We start from the raw sequence: 27032 nt of genomic DNA on the forward strand, positions 1-27032 counted from the left end.
GAGCACAGAGGCCAACGCAGGGCTCAAGCCCATGACCCATGAGATCATGAAGTGAGCCAAAATCATGAGTCAGACACTTAAGCTACTAAGCCGCTCAGGTGGCCCTCTTAATTAGATTCATATTCTGATTTACCCTAGGGCAGCAACAAGAACACAGAAGTTATAATGTGTCCTTCAGTGTGCCTCAGGCACTGATACTAATTTGCTTATTATTACAGCTGATGTTAACTTCTTTTACTTGGCTTGGTGCTCTCCGCCAGATTCCTCCTTAATTTATCTCTTAATCAATCATAATGATTGGATGGATTTACTGAAAAATGTGTGTAGAATCCATCACATTCAAACTAGAAACTCCTTTCTTCTGAGTTTCTCTTTGCTTGTAGTTTCCAATGGAAAATGAAAGCTCTCTCGTTTGTGCACTGAAGATTCTGACTTGTGGGAGTGTTGGTTCTAAGTCAATGAGGCCTCCAACTTTTAAGATTTCATTGTATTTCACACTCATGTCACAGACACATTCTTTTGTTTACTTATTTGTATTTTCGAGAAAAGAAAACATGAATCATATAGTTAACATATTGAAGTGTCTCTGTGTCCAAAGCTATGACTTTTCATATGGGTAGATAAACTTATTTTATTTCACATGGCACAGAGTACAACACAGAATGGCATATACCATCAACGCACCATTTGTTGTCACGAGTGAACACTGTGATAGCAGAGAGACTGTATATCTAAAGACGGACATTAGGGAGAGCAATATATCATGGGCTCTTAAGAAACAGAGAAATTGGGCGCCTGGGTGGCTCAGTTGGTTAAGCGACTGCCTTCGGCTCAGGTCACGATCCTGGAGTCCCAGGATCGAGTCCCGCATCGGGCTCCCTGCTCAGCGGGGAGTCTGCTTCTCCCTCTGACCTTCTTCCCTCTCATGCTCTCTCTCTACCATTCTCTCTCTCTCTCAATAAATAAATAAAAAAATCTTTAAAAAAAAAAAAAAGAAACAGAAATTTTTTGTTACTGGAAGTTACATGCACAGAGAATATACCTGACCAAATGGGTTTGACAAGTTGCAAATTTTCTGCATCCTATGACTGTTATTGGTGTTCTCCTGAAAAAAGCAAGTCCATAAAGACTAGGAGACCTAGGTTGTTTAAATTCCCAAATCTCAAAAGATCAAAAATCATACAAAGAGGGAAAACAAGGCATGCTGAAAGAAACAAAATACATCCGCAGAAACTGGCTGCAGGTTATGGACATCTATATTACCTGATAACCATCTAAATGATGATTAAATAGCTAAAAGAGTTAAACAAAATATTCAAACTATGTTAGAACAAAATCAAAATGTCAATGAGAAAGTATAATCAAGGAACAAAAAATGAGAGCTGACAGTAGTACAACAGTACAATAACTGCATCTGAAACTTCACCAGAGAGATTAATGACTTGATCAAGCAAAATAAAGAAAGAAAAAACTTTAAGATAATTCATTAAAATTATGAAGTTACAGGGAGCACAAAATAAAAATGAAGACATGGGACAAATGCCTGAGGGACTCACTGGACACCATCAAGGAGACCAATATACACATCAAGGGGACCCAATGAGGTAAAGAGAAATAAAAGGGGGCAGAGAGCTTATATGAAGAATTAATGGCTTAAATGTCCCTCATTTGAGGAAAGAAACAGGCCTAAAATATCAAGCAGCACAATGAATTCCAAATAAAATAAATTCAAAGATATCCACACAGATACACAATATAATCAAACTATCAAGAATCACAAACAAAAAGATTAAGCAACTCAGGGTGTACAACAGAGCTTCTACAGCATTATCAGTAGATTTCTCAGCAACAGCCTCATATAAAGAAAACAGTATACAATCTAACAGTCATGAATGAAGAAAAATTACCAAGAATACTCCGTCAAAATGAAGGACAAGTAAAAAATTTCCCAGAGAACTACTTGTTACAATTTCAGCACCATTAGACTAGCCCTACAGAAAATGCTAAGATATCATACAGAGAATTTTCTAACATTGTCATACTGTAGCACAAGTCACTTTATTACACACAAAACAATAGGAAAAAGAAGTATGTTTAGCCCAAGAATTAGCAGAGGGGTGGAAATTTTAACATGCAACATAAATCAATAAAAATAAGATATTGCAAGGGGCACCTCAGTAGCTCAGTCAGTTGAGCGTCCAACTCTTGATTCCGGCTCCTGTCACGATTTCAGGGTCGTGGGATGGAGCCCCACAAGAGGCTCTGTGCTCAGTGTGGAAGTCTGCTTGGGGTTCTCTCTCTCCCTGTCTCTCTGTCCCTCCCCCTGTTTTCGGTCTCTAAATAAATAAATATGTAAATAAATAAAATATTTTAAGAAATAGGATATGGAAAAAATAAAAAGCAATCAACAAAACAAAGAGTTGGTTTTCTGAAAAGATCCAGACAAATGACACACCCTTTACTAAATCAAGTAAAAATAACAGAAGACTCAACTAAAACCACATTAGAACTGATGCCAGGACGCCTGGGTGGCTCAGTTGGTTAAGCGTCTGCCTTTAGCTCAGGTCATGATCTCAGGGTCCTGGGATGGAGCCCCATATCGGGCTCCCTGCTCAGCAGGGAGTCTGCTTCTCCCCCACCTGCCACTCCCCTGCTTCTGCTCTCTCTCTGGCAAATAAATAAATAAAATCTAAAAAAAAAATAAAATAAAAAACTGATGCCATAGAAATAATAATAAGAGGCGATAAAGAAAAATTATATGCCAACAAATGGATACCAAAAACCATGTGTATAAATGTCATAAAAGATACAATCTGTTAGGGCGCCTGGGTGACTCAGATGGTTAAGCAACTGCCTTTGGCTCAGGTTGTGATCTCCAGGTCCTGGGATAGAGCCCTGCGTCAGGCTCCAGGCTCAGTGGGGAGTCTGTTTCTCCCTCTCCTTCTGCCTCTCCCCCTGCTTGTGCTCTGTCTCTCTCTCAAATAAATAAATCTAAAAAAAAAAAAAAAAGATACAATCTGTACTCTATCATGACCAAAAAAAACAAAACAAAACGAGAAAACACCTCACAACAGACCTACAACTACTAAATAGACTGAAAAAAGTAACCAAAAACTCTGAAAGAAATTGCATAACCCAGATGAATTTTTGGCTAATTCAAGGAAACATTCAACGAAAACTTACATCAAACTTCAAACACTACCAACATGTGAAGAGAAGAGAAATTATCAGATCCCTTTCTATCCCCAGCCTTATCCAGGTATCAAAGCCAAAGACCCTACAGGTAAAGAATACAGACTACTACCCAAGATGAATATTCATGCAAAAGTCCACAATAAGATACAGCAAACTGAGAGGTGCCTGGGTGGCTCAGTCAGTTAAGCATCGGACTCTTGGTTTCCACTCAAGTCATTATCTCAGGGTCCTGAGATCCAGCCCCTTTGGACTTAGCACTCAGCAGGGAGCCTGCTTGGGATTCTCTCTCTCCCTCTCCTTCTGCCCTTCCCACTGCTTGTTCTATAAATACATACGTACATACATACATAAGATCTTTAATAAAATATAAAATAAAATACAGGGAGCTGATGGCAAAAGCACATTTTAACATTCTAAAGCATGAACAAGTGGGAATACTTCCTCAAATTCTAGAGTTTCAACATACTGAAAATATGTAAGATGTCCCGATAACAGAATAAAGGTCAAAAATAACATCACTTGGGCGCCTGGGTGGCTCAGTTGGTTAAGCGACTGCCGTCAGCTCAGGTCATGATCCTGGAGTCCCTGGATCGAGTCCCGCATCCGGCTCCCTGCTCAGCAGGGAGTTTGCTTTGCCCTCTGACCCTCCCCCCTCTCATGTGCTCTGTCTCTCTCATTCTCTCTCTCTCTCAAATAAATAAATAAAATCTTTAAAAAAAAAATAACATCACTTGAACTGATGTGGAAAAAGAATTTGACCATATTCAACACTGTTTCGTGATAAAGACATTCAACAAAATAGAAAGAGAAGGTAACCACCTCAATGTAGTAAAGGCCATATATGAAAATCCTAAAGGTAACACCATAGTCTAGTTAAAGACTGAAAGCTTTTCTTCCATGATCAGGTAGAAAAGAATGAAGTAAATTCAACACTTCCATTCAACATACTACTTGATGTTTTACTTAGAACAATTAGATGACAAAAATAAATAAAAGGCATCCAAATTGGAAAAGAAAAAGTAAAATTGTATCTGTTCACAGACGATATACTCTTATATATAGAAAAGCCAAAAGAATCCACATTTTAAAAACCTTTTTAGGGCGCCTGGGTGGCTCAGTTGGTTAAGCGACTGCCCTCGGCTCAGGTCATGATCCTGGAGTCCCGGGATCGAGTTCCGCATCGGGCTCCCTGCTCGGCGAGGAGCCTGCTTCTCCCTCTAACCCTCCCCCCTCTCATGTACTCTCTCTCTCTCATTCTCGCTCTCTCAAATAAATAAATAAATCTTTAAAAAAAAAAAAAAAAAAAAAAAACACCTTTTTAGGGTTGCCCGGGTGGCTCAGTTGGTTAAGTGGCTGCTTTCAGCTCAGGTCATGATCCCAGGCTCCTAGGATCAAGCCCCATGTCAGGCTCCCTGCTCAGTGGGAAGTCTGCTCCTCTCTCTCTCTCTCTCTCCCTCATGCTCTCTCTCTCTCTCAAATAAATATTTTTTAAATAAATAAATAAAATAAAAACCATTTAAAACTCAAATTTTACAAAGTTTCAAAATACAAGGTCACAGGGCACCTGGGTGGCTCAGATGGTTAAGCATCTGCCTTCGGCTCAGGTCATGATCCCAGGGTCCTGGGATCGAGCCCCACATCGGGCTCCTGGCTCAGCGAGGAACCTGCTTCGCCCTCTGCCTCTCTCCCTGCTCATGCTTTCTCTCTCTCTCTATCTCTGTGTCTCAAATGAATAAATAAAATCTTAAAAAAAAAACAAAAAACAAAAAACAAAATACAAGGTCAACATGTAAAAATTAGGTGAGTTTCTACTAAGAAAAGAACACAAAAATGAAGAATATAATTACATTTATGTTAGCATCACAAAGAATGAAATGCTTAAGATTTAACATGACAGAGATAAAATCTCATGTGATGAAAATTATAAAATATTGCAGAGGTAACTAACTAAAGACAAAATAAGTAGGAAAACATCTATGGTGTTGGATTAAAATCTAATGGTATTAGATTAACATACATAATATTATTAAGGTGTCAATAATACCCAATGTGATGGACAGATTGAATGCAATCTCTCTCAAAATCCCAATGACATTTTTGCTGAAAGTATCAAAACCCATCTTATAACATTCATACAGAATGTCACAGAATATCACATATCCAGAATAATCTTTTTTTGAAAAGATTTTATTTATTTATTTGTGAGAGACAGAGAGAGTGAGTGAGAGCACAAGCAGGGGGAGCAGACGGCGGAGGGAGGAGCCTGACGTGGGGCTCGATCCCAGGACCCTGGGATCATGACCTGAGCCGAAGGAAAACGACCGACTAAGCCACCCAGGCGTCCCACATATCCAGAATAATCTTGAAAATGATCAGTACCCTGGAGACATCACACTTCCTGACATTAAGCATCTTACAAAGCCAGAGTAAGCAAAATAATATAAGAGGCATGACAGATAAGGAACAGTGGAACAGAACAAAGAGCTCAGATATAAACTCTCATTTCAAAGGAACTTCAACAAGACCTCCTGCCTATACCACAAAATAGATAAAAGACAGCACCTTAAAACAGTGGTATTGAGAAAATCAGATACCTCCATGATAAGAATGATGATGGACTCCTACTCAAGACCACACACAAGTATTAACTCAAAATGGGTCGAACACTGAATTAAACATAAACATGTAAATATAAAGCTCCTAGAAAAAAAACGAGAAAAAGCTACGTGACTTTTGATATGACAATGATTTTTTTTAGATATGACACCCATGTTGGAAGCGACGAAATTAAAAATAAACCAGTGAGATTGTAACAAACAAAAACTTGTACATAGTAAAGAATGGAGTGAAAACAGAAACTACAGATGGGAACAAATTTTTGCAAAGCACCCGTGTGTAAAAAGGTTAATATCCAGAATTTATAAAGTAATGATACAACACAACATCAGAAACAACCTGAATGCTAAACGGGTAAAGCACTGAATAGACATTAATCCCCAAAAGGTACACACATGGCCAAAATGCATATAAAAGATGCTCCAAATCTGATAAATGATTAGTGAAATACAAATGAGAAACAACAAGGTATCACTTCACACCCAACAGGATGACCATTATGAAACAAACCAAAATTAACATGGCTTGGTAACTGATGTGGAGAAGTTAAAACTCATATGCACCGTTGCAGGGAAGGTAAAATGGTGGAACCAGTGTGAAAAACAGCATGGAGATTCTTCAAAAAATTAAAAACAAAATTATTCTGTGATCTACCCATCCCACTTTTGGGTTTATATCCAAAAGAATTCAGAGGACGATCTGGAATTGGTATTTGCACATCCAAATCCACTGCAGCTTGACCCACAAAAGCAAGTAATAGGTAGAATCCACCCAAATGCTAATGGTTAGGTGGATGGATGAAGAAAATGTAGCATACACATACCATGGGATATTTTCCAACTTTGAAAAAGAAACAGATTTGTGACATGATACAACTTGGGTAAAACTTGAAAACATTATTTTTAGTGAAATAAATGACACAAAAAGACAGATACTATAGGATTCCACTGAGGTAAGATGGATCCATTGTGGTGACTGCTCAGAAAAAAAAGCTGACTGCTTATTCAAGCACTGGAGAGACTCATAGCTGCAGACAAACATCAGGGAAAATAATATACCATGGGTTCCAAAGAAGAAACAACAGAGCATTTTTTAACCGGGATATTTAAAAAACGCAGACATTACACATCCCCAGAATATGTTTGACAGGCCCCAGGATTATGCAGGACTATGCAGGCTAATGCACAGTTGAGTGTTATTTTTATTCTCCAGTACAAAGCAAGTCTATAAAGCCTGGGGCCAGAGGCTGTTTTTAATCCCCAAATCTCAGCAAAAGATCACAGGCATAAAAAGAAACAGAAAAATGTGTTCTAATCAAAGGACCAAAATAAAACTCAAGACTGGCTCTAAATTAATAAGGAATATTCATTACCTGACGAAGATTTCAAAATAATGATCACTAAGGTGCTCATGGAGAAACAGAAAACAAATAGGTAGATAAATGATATCTGGAAACAGAAAATGACCAAAATAAAAATCCAAACAGAAAGTATAAAAAACAACTAAACAAACTGGGAGCTAAGAGTTCAATAACTGAATTTAAAAATACACTACGGGGTCAGAAACAGATTTCACCAAGCTGAAGAAAGAATCTGACATATTAAAGGCCCCTTGTTTTAAATTGTCCATTGATAGGAACAAAGAAAATACAGAAAAGGGCAGAGCCTAAGGGACTCATGGGGCACTGACATTGGAGCATTTTACATATTAAGGAGGTCCCCTCAAAAAGAGAGTGAAATGGGGCAGAAAATTGACATGAAGAACTAAGGGTTTATATCTCCCACAATTATGGAAAGAAAGAGACAAATTCAAGTAACTCAGTGAATTCTATGCAGGATAAATGTCAAGACATGAACACGGCGACACATCATAATTAACCTATCAAAAATTACACGTGAAAAGAGAATTTTGGAACAGCATGACAAAAGCAACTCATCTTGTACAAGAGGAGCTCCTGTGAAATTATTAGTGGGATTCTCAGCAAATCCCAAGAGGTGCGTGGGATAATATGTTAAAGCACTGAAATAAAATATATATATATATACACACACACATATTCACACACACACACACACACCAAGATACTCCATCTGGCAAAACTGTCCGAATATGGACAAAAGAAGGCTTTCCCAGGTAAAAACCCTGGAAGTTTACCACTAGATCTGCCCTCCAAGAAACGCTAAAGGGAATTCTTCTACTTGAAGTAAAAGAATTCTAAACACTAACTAAAACCACATAAAAATATAAAGCTCTCAGGTAAATGTAAATACTTACACAAATACAGAACGTGAAGTACAATAATGAGGTAGCACAAATCCATTTTATTTGTTACAGAATTTCTTTAAAAATAAAAGCATAAAAATCATAAATTTAGGTTATAGAGTATACAACATAAAAGATAAATTTTGGGATATCAGTAACATAAAGTGTATACGGGGGTGGTGATCCCAAGTAGTAGAACTTTGGATGCAATCGACAATATCAGTTTTAAATGGTTTGTTAGAGGGGCGCCTGGGTGGCTCAGTCATTAGGCATCTGCCTTCGGCTCCGGTCATGGTCCCAGGGTCCTCGGATCGAGCCCCGCGTCGGGCTCCCTGCTCCGCGGGAAGCCTGCTTCTCCCTCTCCCACTCCCCCTGCTTGTGTTCCCTCTCTCGCTGTGTCTCTCTCTGTCAAATAAATAAATCAAATCTTAAAAAAAAAAAAGAAAGAAAACTAATACAATAGGGCACAGGGGGTGGGGGTGGGAGCCCAGACCCCTGTCCGAGAGCTATTCTGGTCAGTGCTACAAACACCAACCACCGTGCACAACGGCTTTTACACTGTCGTCCTATTTCTGCCCCAAATATAACCCGCCACACCCCAGGCCCAGCAGTGGGATCCACCTGAGGGTGAGTACAATCTTCTCCTGGCGGGGCAGGGCCTCTAATGAAGACTAGAACCCGGGTTTCTTTAAGCCCAGCTCAAGGCAAACACCTCTACAGACCAGACCCATTTCCAGACCTGAACCCCATATGCCGTGCACAGAGTCGGTAAGCCTCCCGGAGCACCTCGTCTGGGCATTTTGCTTCAGCTCCACCTTCAAGAATCCCCTCCCTTGGGCGCCTGGGTGGCTCAGTCGGTTGAGCGACTGCCTTTGTCTCCAGTCATGATCTTGGAGTCCTGGGACCGAATCCCGCATCGGGCTCCCTGCTCAGCGGGGAGTCTGCTTCTCCCTCTGACCCTCCCCCTGCTTGTGTTCCCTCTCTCTCTGCGTCTCCCTGTCAAATAAATAAATAAATCTTAAAAATAAATAAATAAAAATAAATGGTTTGTTGTACTTTTAAGAGGTTTTAAGTAATCTCCATGGTAGCCACAAAGAAAACACCTATAAAACACACAAAAATGAAATGAGAATGGTATCAAAGCATTTCATTACAAAAATCAAAGAAACATAAGGGAACACAGTAAGAAGAAAAATGGAATAAAATAGCTACAAGATATACAGAAAACTATTTAAAAATGGCAATAGTAGCTCTTCCCTTTTAGGAATTACTTTGACAGTAAATGGATTAAACTCCTCCAAAGACAGGACGTCTGGGTGGCTCAGTCATTAAGCGTCTGCCTTGGGCTCCAGTCATGATCCCAGGCTCCTGGGATCGAGTCCGACATCGGGCTCCCTGCTCCGTGGAGAGCCTGCTTCTCCCTCTGCCTGCAGCTCCCCCAGCTTGTGTTTCTTTGGAAAAAAATTTTATGCGTGGTATGGCCCGCCTAAGATTGGGATGAAACAGTTTTAAAAGTACACGGGTATAAGATGGACGTTCGGCTTTTCACCCCGTTAGAAAGACATAGTTTTCTTGGATTGCTGGTCATCTCTTGATAAGAAATTGTAAACAAAGTTTTTTTCCCCTTCTTTATCTGCCCAGAAAACCAGAGTTTCTATGTTTTCTATTTATTGGGGCTTTGTTTACTTAAAGTTAAAACTTCTGGGGCGCCTGGGTGGCTCAGTCGTTAAGCGTCTGCCTTCGGCTCAGGTCATGATCCCAGGGTCCTGGGATCGAGCCCCGCATCGGGCTCCCTGCTTGGCGGGAAGCCTGCTTCTCCCTCTCCCACTCCCCCTGCTTGTGTTCCCTTTCTCGCTGTGTCTCTGTCAAATAAATAAATAAAATAAACAAAATCTTTAAAAAGAAAAGAAAGTTAAAACTTCTCAATATTATAGGAGATGTTTTGCTAACAACTATGTAACATATGGAACCACTGACTGCCACCCTGGTTAAATAAATAATTACACTTAAAGTTTTTTCCCCCCTAAAGATTTTACTTATTTATTTGAGAGAGAGAGAGAAACGCACGAGAGAGAAAGAGGGAGAGAGGGAGAGAGGGAGAGAAGGGCCAGGGGGTAGGGGCAGAGGGAGAGGGAGATGCTGCTGTGCTTATGTAAATAATTAGACCAAATTTGTTAAACCTGGAATTCTGTTACAAATGAACTAGTGCTCATTTCAGTATCTTTGATGGAAATGAGGGTGATTTTAGAGAGAAACATTATTGTTTTAATTACACATGCTTGTGGATGTCAGACTGTAGCTCTGATTATCCCTGTTTGTTTGCCTATAAAATAGGGCTGGACCCTGAACTCTGCTGGCTTCCTCAAAAACCTGGCTATGACTTTCCAAACTGAGGTTTCTAATTTTCTCTCATTCTCCTGAACTTGGAATCATTGAGAACTACAACCACTCTTTTTCCTGAAGCCCTGCAAACCAAACAACTGAGGTGAACTTCACAGAAACTGCCACAATGGCCCATGTTTACACAATCTTCATGCCTGTTGCTGTATGGGACACTTGGAAAGACCCCCAGAGACATGTGAAGAACAAGCCAGAACAATCTATCGGACTGCCTTTGCCTGTTCCCACTCCACTGGAGGAGGCTTCAAGCCTGACACGTGAAAATCCCCTTACTGGGGGTGCCTGGGTGGCTCAGTTGTTAAGCATCTGCCTTCGGGTCATGATCCCAGGGTCCTGGGATCGAGTCCCACATCGGGCTCCCTGCTCAGAGGGAAGCCTGCTTCTCCCTCTAGCTCTGCCCCTCCCCACTGTTCATACACACACACTCTCACTCTCTCTCTCTCTCTAATAAATAAAATCTAAAAAGAAAAGAATCCGTCTGCATGACCGCGTCCTAAAATGAGACAACTGTTCAACTGAACTAACCTATTTTGAAGACAAAGAGTGGTTTGCAAGATAGTAACCAAACTTCTTACCTAAGGCTCAGAGTGGAACGTTTAAACTCCAGCTAGAAGGAAACAATGTTGATCTATGATGTTTTTCCAAGAAAAATTTTGTCAAAAGGGGAGATTTTGCAATTGCCACTAACTCCCTCCCAACCTATAATGCATGATCCACTAAAAGACAAGTTCTAGATTTTATATACCAGTATATTCATGATAGTCCTACACTGAAATCCATCCACATGCCCAGTAACAGTAAAATGATGCCATCAACTGTTTGATAGTCACACAATGGAACTGGATCCATCCATTCTGATGAATGATGATGCACAATAACATGCAGTAGTTCACAAACAACATATGGAAAGAAAAAAACCAAATACAAAAGAATTCCCATTGCCTGATTACGTTTATATAAAGTATAAAAATGAAGATAGCAATCTATTGCCTTACATGTTAAAAGGGTGCTGAACTTTGGGGAAAGTCGCTGAGGAGCTAAAGAAAAGTATTACAGGACCAACAATATTCTCTTTCTTGATCTCAGTGGTTTCTGGAGATGTAATCAGGTTGCAATTTTCCATTCAGCTCTTTATGATTTGTACAAGTGACTTTATTTTAAAAAAAAAAAACATACTCATCCTTACAAAAAACAATTGGAAGTAAAGAGATTAGTGTCACAATACACTTATATAGACAATATATAAAATTGAAGATAGGAAGTAACTTCACACTGTGACTGATTTTTAAAAGTATGTTCTAATTTTTAGCTCAAATCATATGAGATGCTGAGAACAGAACGTTCCAAGTAACAGAGTAATATGTAGAATCATTTTCTTAAAATGCACACCGGAAAAGTCAAGAAAGAAGTAACAGACTGGGTGTAAGGAAAAGCATAAAAAAAAAGGATAAATCCTAACCCCACTATATCCATTAGAACATATAAATAAATAAATAAATAAATAAACAAACAAACAAACAAACCAAATGTTCCTGGTACCATCAAACTTTGTTTGAACATATTCCCCCGGAATATTCCTAGAGCTGTAACTAAAACATGAGGATTAAAGTGAAAAAAAAAAAAAAAAAGTTCTTAATGCAGTGATAACCAAACAACCAAAATGGCAGTATATTATATAGAATAATCTTTAACACTAAAGGAGTTTGTCACTGTTATTAATAGTGTTATTTTTCAACATCTAAATGTACACTACTTATTGGACAACAAGTCTACATGATAGAAAACCAACATGATCTATGTGTATATGTATATAAGATAGAAACACACATAAGCATATAGGTATGTAGGAAACACTGATTTTAGCTCATGAGACATAAAAGCATTGATCACAGAGGGGTGACATCATCCAAGATGGTGAAATGGGTAGTTCCCACTTCAGTCTTTCTCACAGAACGCTCAACTAGCAGCTATCACACGAGACACCACTGGGCAAATCTCAGTACTCAGGAGTGAGGCTGAAGCACCACCTCGACCATGGAGACCAAGACTTCTATCTCTTGGGGCGCCTGGGTGGCTCAGTCAAGCATCTGCCTTCGGCTCAGGTCATGATCCCGGGGTCCTGGGATCGAGCCCCACATCAGGCTCCTTGCTTCTCCCTCTGCCTGCAGCTTCCCCTACTTGTGTTCTCCCTCGCTCGCTCTGACAAATAAATAAATAAAATCCTTAAAAAAAAAAAAAGACTTCTATCTCTTGCTATTATGAAGACACATCCAGATTTTGATGAACTGCCAGCGTTTTCTCCTCAAACAGCAGTGGGTAGAACTATTGAAAATTGAGAATGTTCCTGTTTTATCTAAATGCAAAGAATGATGCCCTGAACACATACTTCACGGTGACTTGTATCAGTGTTACAGGTCAACCACAAACAGCATCTCCATTCAGGTTTTCTTCACACTGCCCATTACAGTGTCCTTAACTTTCCATGGAAAAGTAGGTATTGAATGGATTCCCTACTATATAAATGCCCCTCTTATCTGTGAGACAGCAACAAATGATTTTACATGTACACTACCAATAAAGGCATGAGATAATTTATGAGTAAAGTTAATGATATTTGCCATTCAAAAATACTCAAATATGGTCAAAAGAAAAAAGAAAGACACACTGTCTTAAAGTGGGGCTTTCCTCGAGATGTTTCATACCCTCAGTCTCTTCTGGCACTAAAATTTCATTATGGGTAATTGTCCCAGTTTGGTTATATCTACCATAAAATCCTTCCTGCCCTTTCCTACCCTCCTCCCTCCCCAGGCACGTTCCCAGTCACTCATTAAGTATAAATACTCAGGGCCACAGCTTTCATACCTTTCCATATCACTCTATGGAAAGAATATTCTTTGTCTTTGCTAATAAGCCTAGGGCTTCAGAAGATATAATTGGAAGACACCAGGTAATTATCTCACTTACTACACTTAATGTAAATAGACATCAAAATGCTAATGTACAAAATTAATACCCGTCACAGAACATCAGCAGAATGGAGAAATAAGAACCACCGGGCCTTTGCTCCTCCATGGAGACAAAAATGGACCAAACTACCTTTTTCAGCGCTCCAGAAGCCAGTTAGAAGACCACAGCACCACAGGCAGACACAAAATGAAGGAGAGTCACATTGAAGAGACCAGGAGTTTGTTACACTTGCCTACAATAGTTGCTCACGCTGCCTAGCATTCCATAACACGACTGTGAGAAAACTCTCACCTCTTCCCAGGAGAGAAAGACATTAAGTGACCTCTTATGTTTATGATCTGGATTCTCCAGCTGCCTGATAGACCTCTTCCTCTCGCGCAGGACATGGAGGGCTGAGGGCACCCTCTGGATGCACTATGGCGGCCGCTCAGAGGAAACCTGAGTACTTGTTCAAACAGCAGAGAAACGGCAGAGCTGAAGGCAAACATCAGGGAGAGGAAGGTATCATGGGCTCCAAAGAAGGAAAAAAAAACACTTTTACAACTGGAAAATTACAAAAACTCAGATATTACATATCCCCAAAACATGTTGACAAGCCCCAGAATTAGCAGCACAGCTGACTGTTATTTGTGTTCTCCTGTCAAAGGAAGTACATAAAGCCTGGGACCAGAGGCCATTTCTTTTGCTTGTTTGTTTTAATTCCCAAATCTCAACAAAGGATCACAGGGCATACAAAAAAAAAAAGAAGAAAAAAAAACAAACCAGAAAAGTAAGTCCCAATCAAAGGAACAAAATAAAAGACCCCAGACTGGCCCTAAATAAATAGAGAACTATTAAATGCCTACAAAGAATTCAAATAACCATCAGAAAGATGCTCATACAGGAAGAAAAGAGATAGGAAAACAAATGATATCAGGAAAACTATGCATGATCAAAACAAAAATCCAAAGAGGTAGAAAGTATAAAAGACAACAAAACAGAAATTGGGAGCTAAACAGTACAATTACTGAATTTAAAAATAAACTGGGGACGCCTGGGTGGCTCAGACGTTAAGCGTCTGCCTTCGGCTCAGGTCATGGTCCCAGGGTCCTGGGATCGAGCCCCGCATCGGGCTCCCTGCTTGGAGGGAAGCCTGCTTCTCCCTCTCCGACTCCCCCTGCTTGTGTTTCCTCTCTCCCTGTGTCTCTGTCAAATAAAGAAAATCTTAAAAAAAAATAAAAAACTGAAGAATCAGCAACAGACTTGATTAAGCGGAAGAAAGAATCAGACATCTTTTTTTTTTTTTTGAAGATTTTATTTATTTATTTGAGAGAGACAGAGCAAGCACGAGCAGGTGGAGTGGCAGGGCAGAGGGAAAGGAAAAAGCAGGCTCCCCACCAAGTAGGAAGCCCAATGCGGAGCTCAATCTCAGGACGCTGAGATCATGACCTGAGTTGAAGCAGACACTTAACCGACTGAGCCACCCAGGCGTCCCAAGATGTCTGATTCTTTCTGGGGCACCTAGGTGCCTCCCCTCCGCCATCTCTCTTTCTCTCAAAAAAATAAGACAAAAAAACAAAACAGCAAATAAAAACATATATTATTAAAAAAGAATTCTTCTATTTTACTATAATTTTAAACTGTGAATGTGCATGTATGAAAAGCAAGCATTTTGAATCATTGCTATGTCCTATATGGCAGTAAAACTGTGAAGGAAATTCATTATGATCAATCATAAAAATCTCTAATGGAAAATTTTCTGAACAAGCACTTAAAAGACATTAAAGAAATGTATTATGTTATTAATTTGTTCCTCCTATTCTTACAGAGAATGTAAAGCGGTGATCCATTCTTTAGAACCAAACAAAAGCCCTTTATTCCTAAATAAAGAAACACAGAAATTATAAAATATGCTCACAATTCCTTTATATAAAATAAATATTTGGGATTGGGGTGCCTGGGTGGCTCAGTCGTTAAGCGTCTGCCTTCAGCTCCGGTCACGATCCCAGAGTCCTGGGATAGAGCCCCGCATCAGGCTCCCTGCTCCGCGGGAAGCCTGCTTCTCCCTCTCCCGCTCCCCCTGCTTGTGTTCCCTCTCTCGCTGTGTCTCTGTCAAATAAATAAATAAAATCTTTAAAAAATAATAATAAAATAAAATAAATATTTGGGATTAAATTCAGATACATTCTCAGGAAAGTGGAAGAAAAACATGAAGATTAATTTTTCCTGAAATAAATTACATGAACAAAACTTTTTTTTTAATATGGGACTTTTACTAATTATATAATTTATTTCTTATAAAGCACATGCCTGTGTCATAGCAGAACTTCTCATTTCAAAATCAAGTGAATCTCCTATAAAAGTAATCAGAAAGTGAAAATAGGACAGTCACAGGAAATTCGTATTAAACTGGACAAAATTATAAAAATGATGCAATTATTAAGAAATAAGGTAACAACTGGGACTTTATGTACTAAGTACTAAGTGTTCTAGCTCCTCTATGGCATTACCTTATATAGGAACTCTGGGATACAAACAGAAACATTAAACTGAGGAATTGGATCGCATTGAGTTGTGATTTCTACTCTTAGTCCAGACAAGAGAAAGGAAATTGTGAAGGGAAATGAAGCATTAGATTTTTCTCATTTTAGGGAGGTGCTTTGTTATTTGAAGAAATTACTGTCTCCATTTTGTACAGTTATGTTTAAAGCTTCCATAAAATTGGAAATCATAAAGCAGGAAAGAGGTGAAATCTGTCTCTACCGTTCCTAGGATTTCTGCACCAAGCCCCGATATGCCCACCACTCCCCTCACACACCTCTGACATGAAGCAAAACAGAACTTAGAAATGGTCTAACAGAGTTCCTCAGAAATAGGCAGATTTTTCCTATAACAGATTTCCCCAGGTCTCCAAAAGCAATGGAAAAGCACTCAGATCATGAAGGCCTTCACCATCCAAGTGGAGGGTGTTGTCTATGCTGTGAATGTGACGGAAGGTCACTAGAGCTGAATGAGAATCCTCATAGGATGTCAGAGCATGATGAGTGTTGGACAGGGGGTGTCCCTCTGACAGCAAGAGAAATACACCAAGGCTTCTCAAACTTATTTCTATTCCAAGAGAGCTACCCAAACCACAGTGTAAGGTCTAGCTTCCTCCTTGACCTTTGGGCCTCACCTCTGTCATCTGCTTCATTCATTCCCACCTACCTGGATGGAAGGCTACTGTCTCCTTTCCCTTCACATCCCAGAGCTCCCTCTTTTGCTCCAAAAAGATGACCAGGTCTGGCTTTGACACAACAAGACCTGTTTATTAGAAAAAAGGAATGAGTATTGCTAGAGATTCTAGCTTTCAATCCAGTATTACGCTCGCTAGAGAGAAGAGAAGACATTGTAGAATTCCAGAAAATGACTTCCCAGAAGCTGTGGTCTAACAGCCCACTGAGAACATGAAGGAGGGATTTGTAATGTTCAAATCTTGGATTCCACTTCCAAGTACTACATACAATAATGAGTGGAAATTGGAGTTTAAGATGTGGGCAGTACCATTTTATGCCCCTCAATATTCAGAATTGCCACTAATCTACAGAAATGATGATGTTACCTTAAGGAAGGGGAAGCTAAAGCTGGAAAGGACACATCATGAAGATTTTTCTCTCCACCTATAAACCCTTACTTACTTCCCTTACTGCAGCGATCTGAATCCCAGTCGTGCAAAGAAGAATCTTCCAAGAGACGGTCTTCAAGGGAAGGAAGAAAACCCTGAGTGTGGTTTGGGAAGTCTGGAAGGAAGTTATCCTCACCCAGGAAGAGAAGGTTTCCATAGTTCTCTAACATCACATCCCTGTACAATTCCCGCTGAACGAGGTTCAGGCATCCCCACTCCTCCTGAGAGAATTCTATGGCCACATCCCTGAATGTCAGCAGTGCCTGCAATAAACACCACAGTTACCGAGTGGCCATTGACAGAGTTCACAATGGTTCCTAAGATGAAAGAGGAAGTTAATGTCACCAGCTAGACCCACGACCTAACCTTTCTGCTCACCTGCTAGTACCCCCTGAATTTGTCCCAAATTTTCTTTAAGCTCTTTTTCCCAGCCTTTTTTTTTTTTTTTAAAGATTTTATTTATTTGACAGACAGAGACACAAGGAGAGAGGGAACACAAGCAGGGGAAGTGGGAGAGGGAGAAGCAGGCTTCCCGCTAAGCAGGGAGCCCGATGTGAGGCTCGATCCCAGGACCCTGGGATCATGACCTCAGCCGAAGGCAGAGGCTTTAACGACTGGACTGAGCCACCCCGGCACCCCTCAGCCCACCTTTAAATTCAGGCAAAAATAAACCCAGGGACATAGTTTCCCATAATGGAAACAAAAACTACTACGCAAGTAGTAAATACTACCTTGTCTAAATGCTCCAGCACCCAGACCACCCAGACCAGTCTGGGCTTAAATGCCAACTCACACTTGTGCAGATGCACCTCAAGAGTGACCCATGGAGTGACCTACAGTTACCTTTACCTCATTATAATACTAAATTCTCCCCCAAGGAGCACAAAGCTCATTTACATAACATACAAACTGTGGTTAGAATGGTTTCCTTAAAGCAGATGCATGACCTTATGCCCACCTCTTCATAAGATGACAAGGCTACCCTTTCTAAATATTCATCCTAAGCCTAAATAAAAGGAACTCATTCACCCTTGCTCTGGGAGTCTTGGCTTTAGAAATTATTCCCTGTGATCTCCTTATTTGCTATAAATAATTTTCCTTTGTGTGACAACTCCACTGTGTAGTTTCTGTCTGTGATTCACCGGGAAGCAAATTCACTTTAGTTCAGTTACAAATTTGGTGATCCAGATGGGACAGGTGTCTTTCCCAAGTTCTGGCCTCCAACAGATGAAGCAGTGGGCACCACAAGCTCACCCCGGCTAACCTGTTCAAGTTACTGGGGCCGGGGGCAGATTCCCTGAGGGAGGAAGGAGGCTCTCACTCTTCGTGCCTGTGACTGCCAGCCTGGGGTTCTGACATCACCTGAAATCCAGCATCCACTCTGACTACTATTACTCAGAAGGACTTCTGTTGGGATAAGTTAACAACAGGTACGTGACACAGCCTTTTTTTTTTTTTAAGACTTTATTTATTAGAGAGAGAGTGAGATCAGAGATCATGAGCGGGGGGGAAGGATAGAGGGAAAAACAGACTCCCCACTGAGCAGGGAGCCCAATGAGGGGCTTGATCCGAGGACTCTGGGATCATGACCTGAACTGAAGGCAGATGCTTAACCAACTGAGCCACCCAGGCGCCCTGTGACACAGCTTTCAGAGGTAAACTAGAGTTGTCTGACAAAGTCTGGGCAAGCCAGCATAATATTAGGTCAGAATACTCTGGGGGAATTGAATACTCATTCAACTTGAGTCTAGACATCCCTGATGACAGATCACAGGACCCAGCCTTTCACAGGCTTGGGATGATCTAACCTAGCAAAATGGGAGTGAACTAACAGAGACTAGTCTAAGGTCCGTGAGATTGAAACCTCCATCTCACCTGGTTGTTTGGTCTGTTTGTTGTTCCCAATTTAAATGCCCACCCTGGCTGCTTGGTCCTTAAGCACTTCCTCCTTTCCCTTAACCCCGAAAAAAGGAGGCAGCAACTCCCTGGGTCCCTGGAAGCATGCACTTGGCACAGGTAAGAATTCTATTTAGCTGGTTAAAAGACAAATGCTTGTTAAAAAAAAAAAGGGGGGGGGGCATTCTAAAATCCACAAAAATATAAAGTAACCCAAATTTTTTCACATCTACATATCTGGGATCATTTTTGTAAATTAAAGTTTAAGCTTATTGGTTTAATTAAAACAGACCTGTCTTTTGGACAATGCCAGGGGAGGATTGGTGAACAGACTTTACTGTAATGCCAATGGCCCCTGGTGTTTGTAAATACATTCACTGGATGGACTAAGGCCTTTCCCTGAAGGACAGAAAGAACTAAGAAAGTAACTAGGCCCTTAGTAAAGGAGAAAATTCCTCAATTTCAGTTGCCAAGGTCAATCCAGAATGACAACGGGCCAGCCTTTATAGCCAAAATTATTTGAGGTGTCATGTAGTGTAACCATGTAGAGGTTACACTCTGCCAGGAGACTCAGTCTTCTGGGAAGACAGAATGGGAGAGCAGAACCCTAAAACAGACTCTGGCAAAGTTGTGCCAGGGAACAGGAACATTGGTTAAAGTTACTACCAACAGCTCTCACCAGAGTGAGAGCTACCCCAAAGGGCAAACTAAAATCTTGGCCCATTTGGGATGACGTATGGGAGGGCTTTCCAAAATGCTCTGACTCCTTCTCACCTCCAGACCCACAGGTTTCTCAAGCCATTAAGCATATAATTAATCTCTGACAGGTGATGAATACACTCAACAAATATGAAAATTTTTCCTCCCTCTACCCACTGATATTAAGCTTCACCCAAATGAAACTGGGGACCGTAGTAGTACCCAGTGCTACTAATCACATGCTCTTCCTTCACGTTAGAGGGAGCCCTACCTTGAATCCACCCTAGGAGAGTAAAATAGGCATCTACCCAGAGGCCCAGGGGGAGATGCTACTAGCACCAGGTACCAACAAATATTCCTGTGAGCCATTCACTGACCTGAAACTTCTGTTGGAGAAACTCACAAGGTTAGTAGAGCCTCAGTGCGTAAGGACTCTCAAATTTAAACCATAATAATCTCTATCTGCAGGACAGCAGTTCTGCTGTTCTGGTTTCTTCAGCCTTTTTGTTTGCTGCCAGGCCCCTTTAACAGATTAAATCATTCTCTGACTGTTGAGTAATAAATACCACAGTTTATTGTTAGTACATGGCAAATAGGTGCCCTAGACCCCTCTGACTTGGTCTGATTTTACAATGAACACTTTTTCCTTTTCTTTTTTTTAAGGTTTTATTTATTTGAGAGAGAGTGAGCAAGCGGGGGTGGGGGAGGAGGTACAGAGGGAGGAGGGAGAGAATCTTGAGCAGACTGCACTGAGTGCAGAGCTTGATCGCTTACCAGAAAACAGTGGATTTATACAAATTATAAGCTATATGTAGCATCCATGCCCTGTAATGCCTAGTGTATTTATTTGTTTTGGGGGGCTTTTTTTTTATTTTTTTTAAAGATTTTATTTATTTGAGACAGCGAGAATGAGAGACGGAGAGAGAGCACATGAGAGGGGGGAGGGTCAGAGGGAGAAGCAGACACCCTGCTGAGCAGGGAGCCCGATGCGGGACTCGATCCCGGGACTCCAGGATCATGACCTGAGCCGAAGGCAGTCGCTTAACCAACCGGGCCACCCAGGCGCCCTTGGGGGGCTTTTTTAAAGCCTTATTTATTTTAGACAGAAAGAGAGGAAGAGAGAGTGTGAGCGGGGGGAGGGGCACTGGGAAAGAATCTCAAGCAGACTCCCCAGTGAGCGTGGGAGCCAGATGCTGGGCTCAATCCCACGACCCTGAGATCATGACCTGAGGCGAAATCGAGAGCCGGGCACTTAACCAACTAAGCCACCCAGGCGCCCCACAATGAACACCTTCTTAATTTTACTTCTTGTCACTATTATCCTAGAGATGCTAAAAGCTATAAACACAGTGGGCCATCCCTGGGGGATAAATTCCCTATGTAAATGTCAGTAGGACTATAACAAAAAGAAACTAACAAAACACTGCTCTTATTGCTGTTTGGACCCTGCGTACTTAACCGCTTGGTGCAATCTTGTCCAAGCACACAGAGGCTATAAAATTACAAATGGTAGTAACACGGGGATATGAGCAGCTTGGGGTTAAACCTGGACACCCACAAGCGTATCTAAAACTAGCGGAGGAAAAATTCTGCTCCTCAGTCAATCCTTAGGATATGCCCATGTCTAGCAGGAGAGTAGCTCCAGAAGATGGACCTTCTCCTTGTGCCCCTCAAGAACGAGGGGACTAAAACCAGAGGAGGGATTTGTCACCAGCTGGACCCTGAGACCGGACCTTTACTGCCCACCTGCCTGTACCCAGCGAGCTTTGTCCCACATTTTCCTTAAGCTCTTCTTTCCAGCTTATCTTTCAACTCAGGCAAAAGACCTGATGGGCACAGCCCCCCAATAATGGAAACTTCCTCAAGGATTAAGGACTGCTCTGACAAAGAGCTCCAGGGGCCCAAACCAGTTTGAGCTTAACCTCCAAATCACACCTGCAGATAAACAGTTACCTTTACCTCATGATAATACTAAATCTCCACTCATTTATGTAACACACAAAGTATGTATGGACTGGTTTTCTTAAGGCACGTGCACGACCTAATACCGGCCGCTATAAAAAATGACAAGGCTCCCCTTTCTAAATATTCATCCTAACCCTAAATAAAAGGAATCCACTCATCCTTGCTCGGGGAGTCAAGGCTTTGGAAGTTATTCCCAATGATCTCCTTATTTGCTGCAAATAAAATTTCCTTTTTGTCACAGCTTTACCTGGTGTGCTTTGTATCTGTGACTCACCAAGGAGTGAACTCATGTTCGTTCACTTATATTCAGGAGAACTCGTTCTGGCTCAGGTGTGTTTCCTGCTGTATCCATAAGATAATTTTTTTGAAGATTTTATTTATTCATTTGAGAGAGACAGAGACAGAGACAGCACAAGCAAGGGGAGCTGGAGAGGGAGGGAGGAGAAGACTCCCTGCTGAGTTGGGCTCTATCCCAAGACCCTGAGATCCTGACCTGGGCCGAAGGCAGACACTTAACCATCTGAGCCACCCAGGTGCCCCCATAAGATAATTTTTAACACACTAATGTGCTCTAATGTATTCTCTAGCCCTGAGGTAAAAGGATGGCATATGAACCACAAAACCATTATAAATACTGTGTTTACCCAAGATAACTTGTCAAATGAAGGCCTCAATACAGGCATACACATTACTGAGAACTACATTTATATCATACAGCAGAAGTTGTGTCTATTTCTTTTTTTTTTTTAATGTTTTATTTATTTATTCATTAAAGTCAGAGAGAAAGAGAGAGAGAGGCAGAGGCAGAGGGAGAAGCAGGCTCCCCGCCTAGCAGGGAGCCTGATGCGGGACTCGATCCCAGGACCCTGGGATCATGACCTGAGCCGAAGGCAGATGCTTAACCATCTGAGCCACCCAGGCGCCCTGTGTCTATTTCTTACATGGAGTTTTGGTGCATTACAAATGTACTTATCAAATTCTAATGTGAGTTAGAATTTCACAACAGGCATTGTAGATCTTGTGAAAATGCAGATTCTGTTCCAGACTTCTGGAGTGGGATCGGGGTCTGCATTTCTAACGGAGGCAGTAGCGTATGGGCCAAAGGATACATTTTTTTTCTTTTTTCTAATAACAAAGCGGTAGAACTCTAAGAATTCTTGGAGGACTTGGAACTGAAGGCATTTTACTTAGCAAGAACGGCACAACAATACTTTTTGAGCATTTACTGGTTACTAAATAGCATTCTAATGACTTTTCATATATTAATGCACAAAGAAGTAATAATAATCTAACAGAACATGTTCTTTTTATGAGAATATTTTGACAAACACCCAGTACATGGAAGGGATTAGTTTTTAATCCAGGTTGTCTGACCTAGAATCGATCTAAAATGACACCCAGGACAATAATACAGAGACAAGCCTGCTGCAATCTGAGAAGAGTGATGGAAACAAGAAGACACCGACACAAAATGGATCTACTCTTTACATTTTATGCACACATCCACGCATGTAAAAAGCAATTACATACACATTAAAAGTGACAGAGTATAAAACTGTCATAGTAGCTGAAGAAACACTCTCAATGGCATAAAACTTATAAATCCATGTGTGGATGATGATGCTTCTGTCTTTTAATCACACTCTAAAGACAAACACACAGAATGCTATAAAGAAAACAGCTATACACTGTATGTATGTTAACTAGAATTTAAATAAAAATTTGGGGAAAAAAAGAAAACCAACATTTGAGTCTAGTATTTCATTGAAAATTTTCTTCCAATAACCATTTATGCTATATTAGGTTTTAGAATTTTAAGATACTCAGAACATGTTAATTACGTGATTCTGGTTTTCTGTTTCTGAAAGTACAAAGAAGAGAGTACATCTGAGACATGGGTGTGGAGTAAAACAGAAACTTGCAGGACAACGGCCTGAATTCCGTATGAACACCACTTCCAGCAGTCCGTTACCTCCAGTGCACAAAAGAGAGAGCCCTCATTTTCCACTGGAAACTACAAGCAAAGAGAAACTCAGACGAAAGGAGTTTCCAGTTTGAATGTGATGGCTTCTGCACACCTTTCAGTAAATGCATCCAATCCTTATGAACGACTAAGAGACATATTTACATTATACATAAAGAATCTGGCAGAGAGCACCAAGCCAAGTAAAAGAAGTTAACAGCAGCTGTAATAATAAGCAAATTGGTATCAGTGCCTGCAGCACCAGGAAGGGCGTATGATCACTGCCCCCCAAAAATAAATCAAAATTATGAATCTAATTATGAGGAAAGAGTGGATATATACAAATCACAAGCCACACGCAGCGCCCACATCCTGTAATGTCTAGTGTATTTCTTTTTTAACGATTTATGAGAGAAAGGGAGAGAAAGCGCGAGTGGGGGGAGGGGCAGAGGGAAAGAATCTCAAGCAGACTCCCCGCTGAGCGTGGGAGACAGACGCTGGGCTCAATCCCACGACCCTGAGATCATGACCTGCGCTGAAATCAAAAGTCGGTCACTTAACTAACTGAGCCACCCAGGCGCCCTTCTAGTGTATTTTAAATAGAGCATCTTTCTTTCCCATTCTAAACAGCAAGGCTGTGTCTTTTCCAGAACTTTCTGAGTTATTTGGGACGCATATCCACCCTGCTTATTTGTGCATTTTCTTAATCCTGGCGTACACACAGCCATTAAAGTACCCAGATGGGACCTGACCGTGCAATGTTCCCCTTGACTGATATCCCAGGACTCGACCGCATCGACGACAGAAATCTTTAATTCAATGCTTTCCCCCGTGAATCTGTCACAGAGGGAACATTTTTGATAGAGACAAGACATTAATTCAAAATGACAACTGTTCGTGTCCTATTGGAAGCCAGGTCGGAGGAAAGGGAAAGAGAGCTCTGGAATATAGGAGAGTATTCCAAAGAGCTGAATTTCAGTATCCTTAAAAAAAAAAAAAAAGAAAGAAAAAAGAAAAATTATTATTATTTATTTTATTTTAGAAAGAGGGGGAGTGCGTGCACGCGCTCGGGGGAGGAGGAGAGAAGCGGACTCCGCAGTGAGTGGGGAGCCCCACGCTGGGCTCAGGCTCACCCCCCCCCCCCCGAGACCGCGACCTGAGCCAAAATCAAGAGTCCGACGCCTTACGGACTGAGCCACCCAGGCGCCCCTCAGTATCCTTTTTAAAAAGGTTTTTTAAAAAAAATAGGTGAAAACACTAAGACAGCAACATCAGTACTAAAGGAATCGACACTGGCAACTTCTGATTGCTTGGAATTTCAGGAGAAGATGACAAGGCCTCCGACCTGGGACGCAAGGCTTACCTGGGCATTAGCCATTTCTTCTTCCTTCCCCTCGATCTCTGGATTTCTTTCTCAGCGGAGAGGTCGTGGAGCAATCACAGCTGCATCGGGAGAAAACTGCCCTTAAAGCCCCCAACAGAGCCTCCTCACATGTAAGCCGGTCGCCTGCAGGCAGGACCGTGAAATGCAGAAAAGGCCCAACTTCCTAGTCCTTTGTGTCAGGAGCTGCTCCGAAACAATGAGCTCCTGTTCGGAGACCGACCCCTGAGTGTCTCCGTCTCTGTTTCCGTTAGAGAAGGCAGATGGCTCTGTTCTACCCGGACACCTGGGGAAGAGCAAACACAGAACCGCAGCCACCTATCAGCGAAGTCGGACGCCCGTCCGGGCAGCGCTCCACCAGAAGCCAGATCAAACCAGCCGGGCCCAAGATGGCGGGTGCCATGACCGGAAGCGCCCGACCAAATAAGGAAGAAAAGGCGCGGAAACCCTGCTTTCAAGAAATTCCCACCCCAAGTCACAAATAGTCCACCCCCTAGTTAGCAACCGTCCATCACACGTAGAAACCCAAAGCCCGGGGCGCCCGGGTCCTCCGTCGGGATCTCCCGCTCTCACATCTTGAGAGTGTTGTGTACTTTGCTTTAATAAACTTCCCTGTTTGTGTCACTCATTTGCTGTGCTCTGTATGTCCCTGAATTCTTTCTTGCGACAAGAGGAGGACACTTCAGCAATATATTTGGGATGGGCCGGATCGAGGCCCCAGGGTCTCCCCAGGCCACCCAGCAACACTTTGCAGGGGCCTCACTTCCCACAGACGCCCCCAGGTTCTACGGCATAGGAAACGTGTGCTGCCTGGACCTGACCCTCCCAGACTCGTGTAGCAGAGACCCTGCCACCTCTCCTTGAGCCAGAGCCTGCTCTCAACCCTCATAAAATCACCCGAAGCCCTCGTGCTTAACCCTGGCCTCACTTAGAATCCCCTGGAGCCCTTAATTACAACACGGTTGTTTTCCCCTCAATCAACTGACAAGAGTCTGAGGGGGAGGCCACCAGATAGGATCCTTTTTGAAACTCCACACGTGATCCTACTGGGAAGCATTTGCGGAGGTGACCAGGCACCTTAATCCACTGTATATTTAAAATAACCAGTCTAGGGCGCCTGGGTGGCTCAGTCGTTGAGCGTCTGCCTTCGGCTCAGGTCACGGTCCCAGGGCCCTGGGATCGAGCCCCGCATCGGGCTCCCTGCTCCGCGGGAAGCCTGCTTCTCCCTCTCCCACTCCCCCTGCTTGTGTTCCCTCTCTCGCTGAGTCTGTCTCTGTCAAATGAGTAAATTAAAAAATCTTAAAACTAAATAAATAAAACAACATAACCAGTCTAAAATAATCCTTATGCCAAAAAAGACATGTTTTGGGGTTACAAAATGCTCCCCTTGATGTGGAAGCAAAAGCAAGAGAAAACATTAAATATCCTTACTTCCTACAGCCCGTTGACAAGTCCTTAAAACAGGTAGAGTGAAGCTCAGCGGCCTCTGTGTCAATACTTTGCTAAGGGCGAAAGCCAATCTTAGCTTAACATTATCCCAAACACCCACCCTCAGCCCAGGATCCTGTAAGTCTACTTTAATATATAAAAATTCTTTTGGAAACTTCCGTTTTCTCTACCCCCCAAGATGTATGTTGGCAATCATCCTCCAAACATCTGAAGGGCCTCATGACTAAGGTCTTATTAGATGGAAATAAATGCCCTTTACCTAACCCCTCAAGGTCCTGGAAATCTTGCTTCCAAAATTCCTTAGAGACTTACATTATCCCTAACCCCCTCCCCATTTGAAAGTATATAATCTGCCTCTCCTCATGACCCCAGTGCAGCTCTTTCAGCCCTGGGGTCCTGTCCCATTAATAAAAATGGTGAGTAGGGTGCCTGTGTGGCTCAGATGGTTAAGCGTCTGCCTTCGGCTCAGGTCATGATCCCAGGGTCCTGGGATCGAGTCCCGCATCGGGCCTGCTTCTCCCTCTGCCTCTGTCTCTTGTGAATGAATAAATAAAATCTTACAAAAAAAATAAAAATGGTGAGTAATAAAACCACCT

The 27032-nt window shown here is 41.8% G+C and overlaps 1 protein-coding gene across 4 annotated transcripts in view; it reads right to left on the reverse strand.

The window, feature by feature from the left end:
• LOC113935793 (putative protein ZNF720) overlaps positions 1-25572 on the reverse strand; it is a 169199-nt gene extending 143627 nt beyond the window's left edge. The window contains exons 1-3 of one of the 4 annotated variants that reach the window (XM_035725236.1): positions 24970-25572; positions 17097-17346; positions 16627-16722 (exon numbers count right to left, since the gene is read on the reverse strand). In XM_035725236.1, coding sequence (XP_035581129.1) covers positions 16627-16722; positions 17097-17346; positions 24970-24984 — 361 coding nt within the window. In that variant the 5' untranslated portion in view covers positions 24985-25572. The remainder of the gene's footprint in view (positions 1-16626; positions 16723-17096; positions 17347-24969) is intronic. The other 3 variants (XM_027618283.2, XR_004819755.1, XM_035725237.1) reach the window with 3 other exon arrangements.
• Positions 25573-27032: the final 1460 nt, after the last annotated feature.

This window comes from Zalophus californianus, chromosome 17 (assembly GCF_009762305.2).
Source record: "Zalophus californianus isolate mZalCal1 chromosome 17, mZalCal1.pri.v2, whole genome shotgun sequence".
Classification (NCBI taxonomy): Eukaryota; Metazoa; Chordata; class Mammalia; order Carnivora; family Otariidae; genus Zalophus; species Zalophus californianus.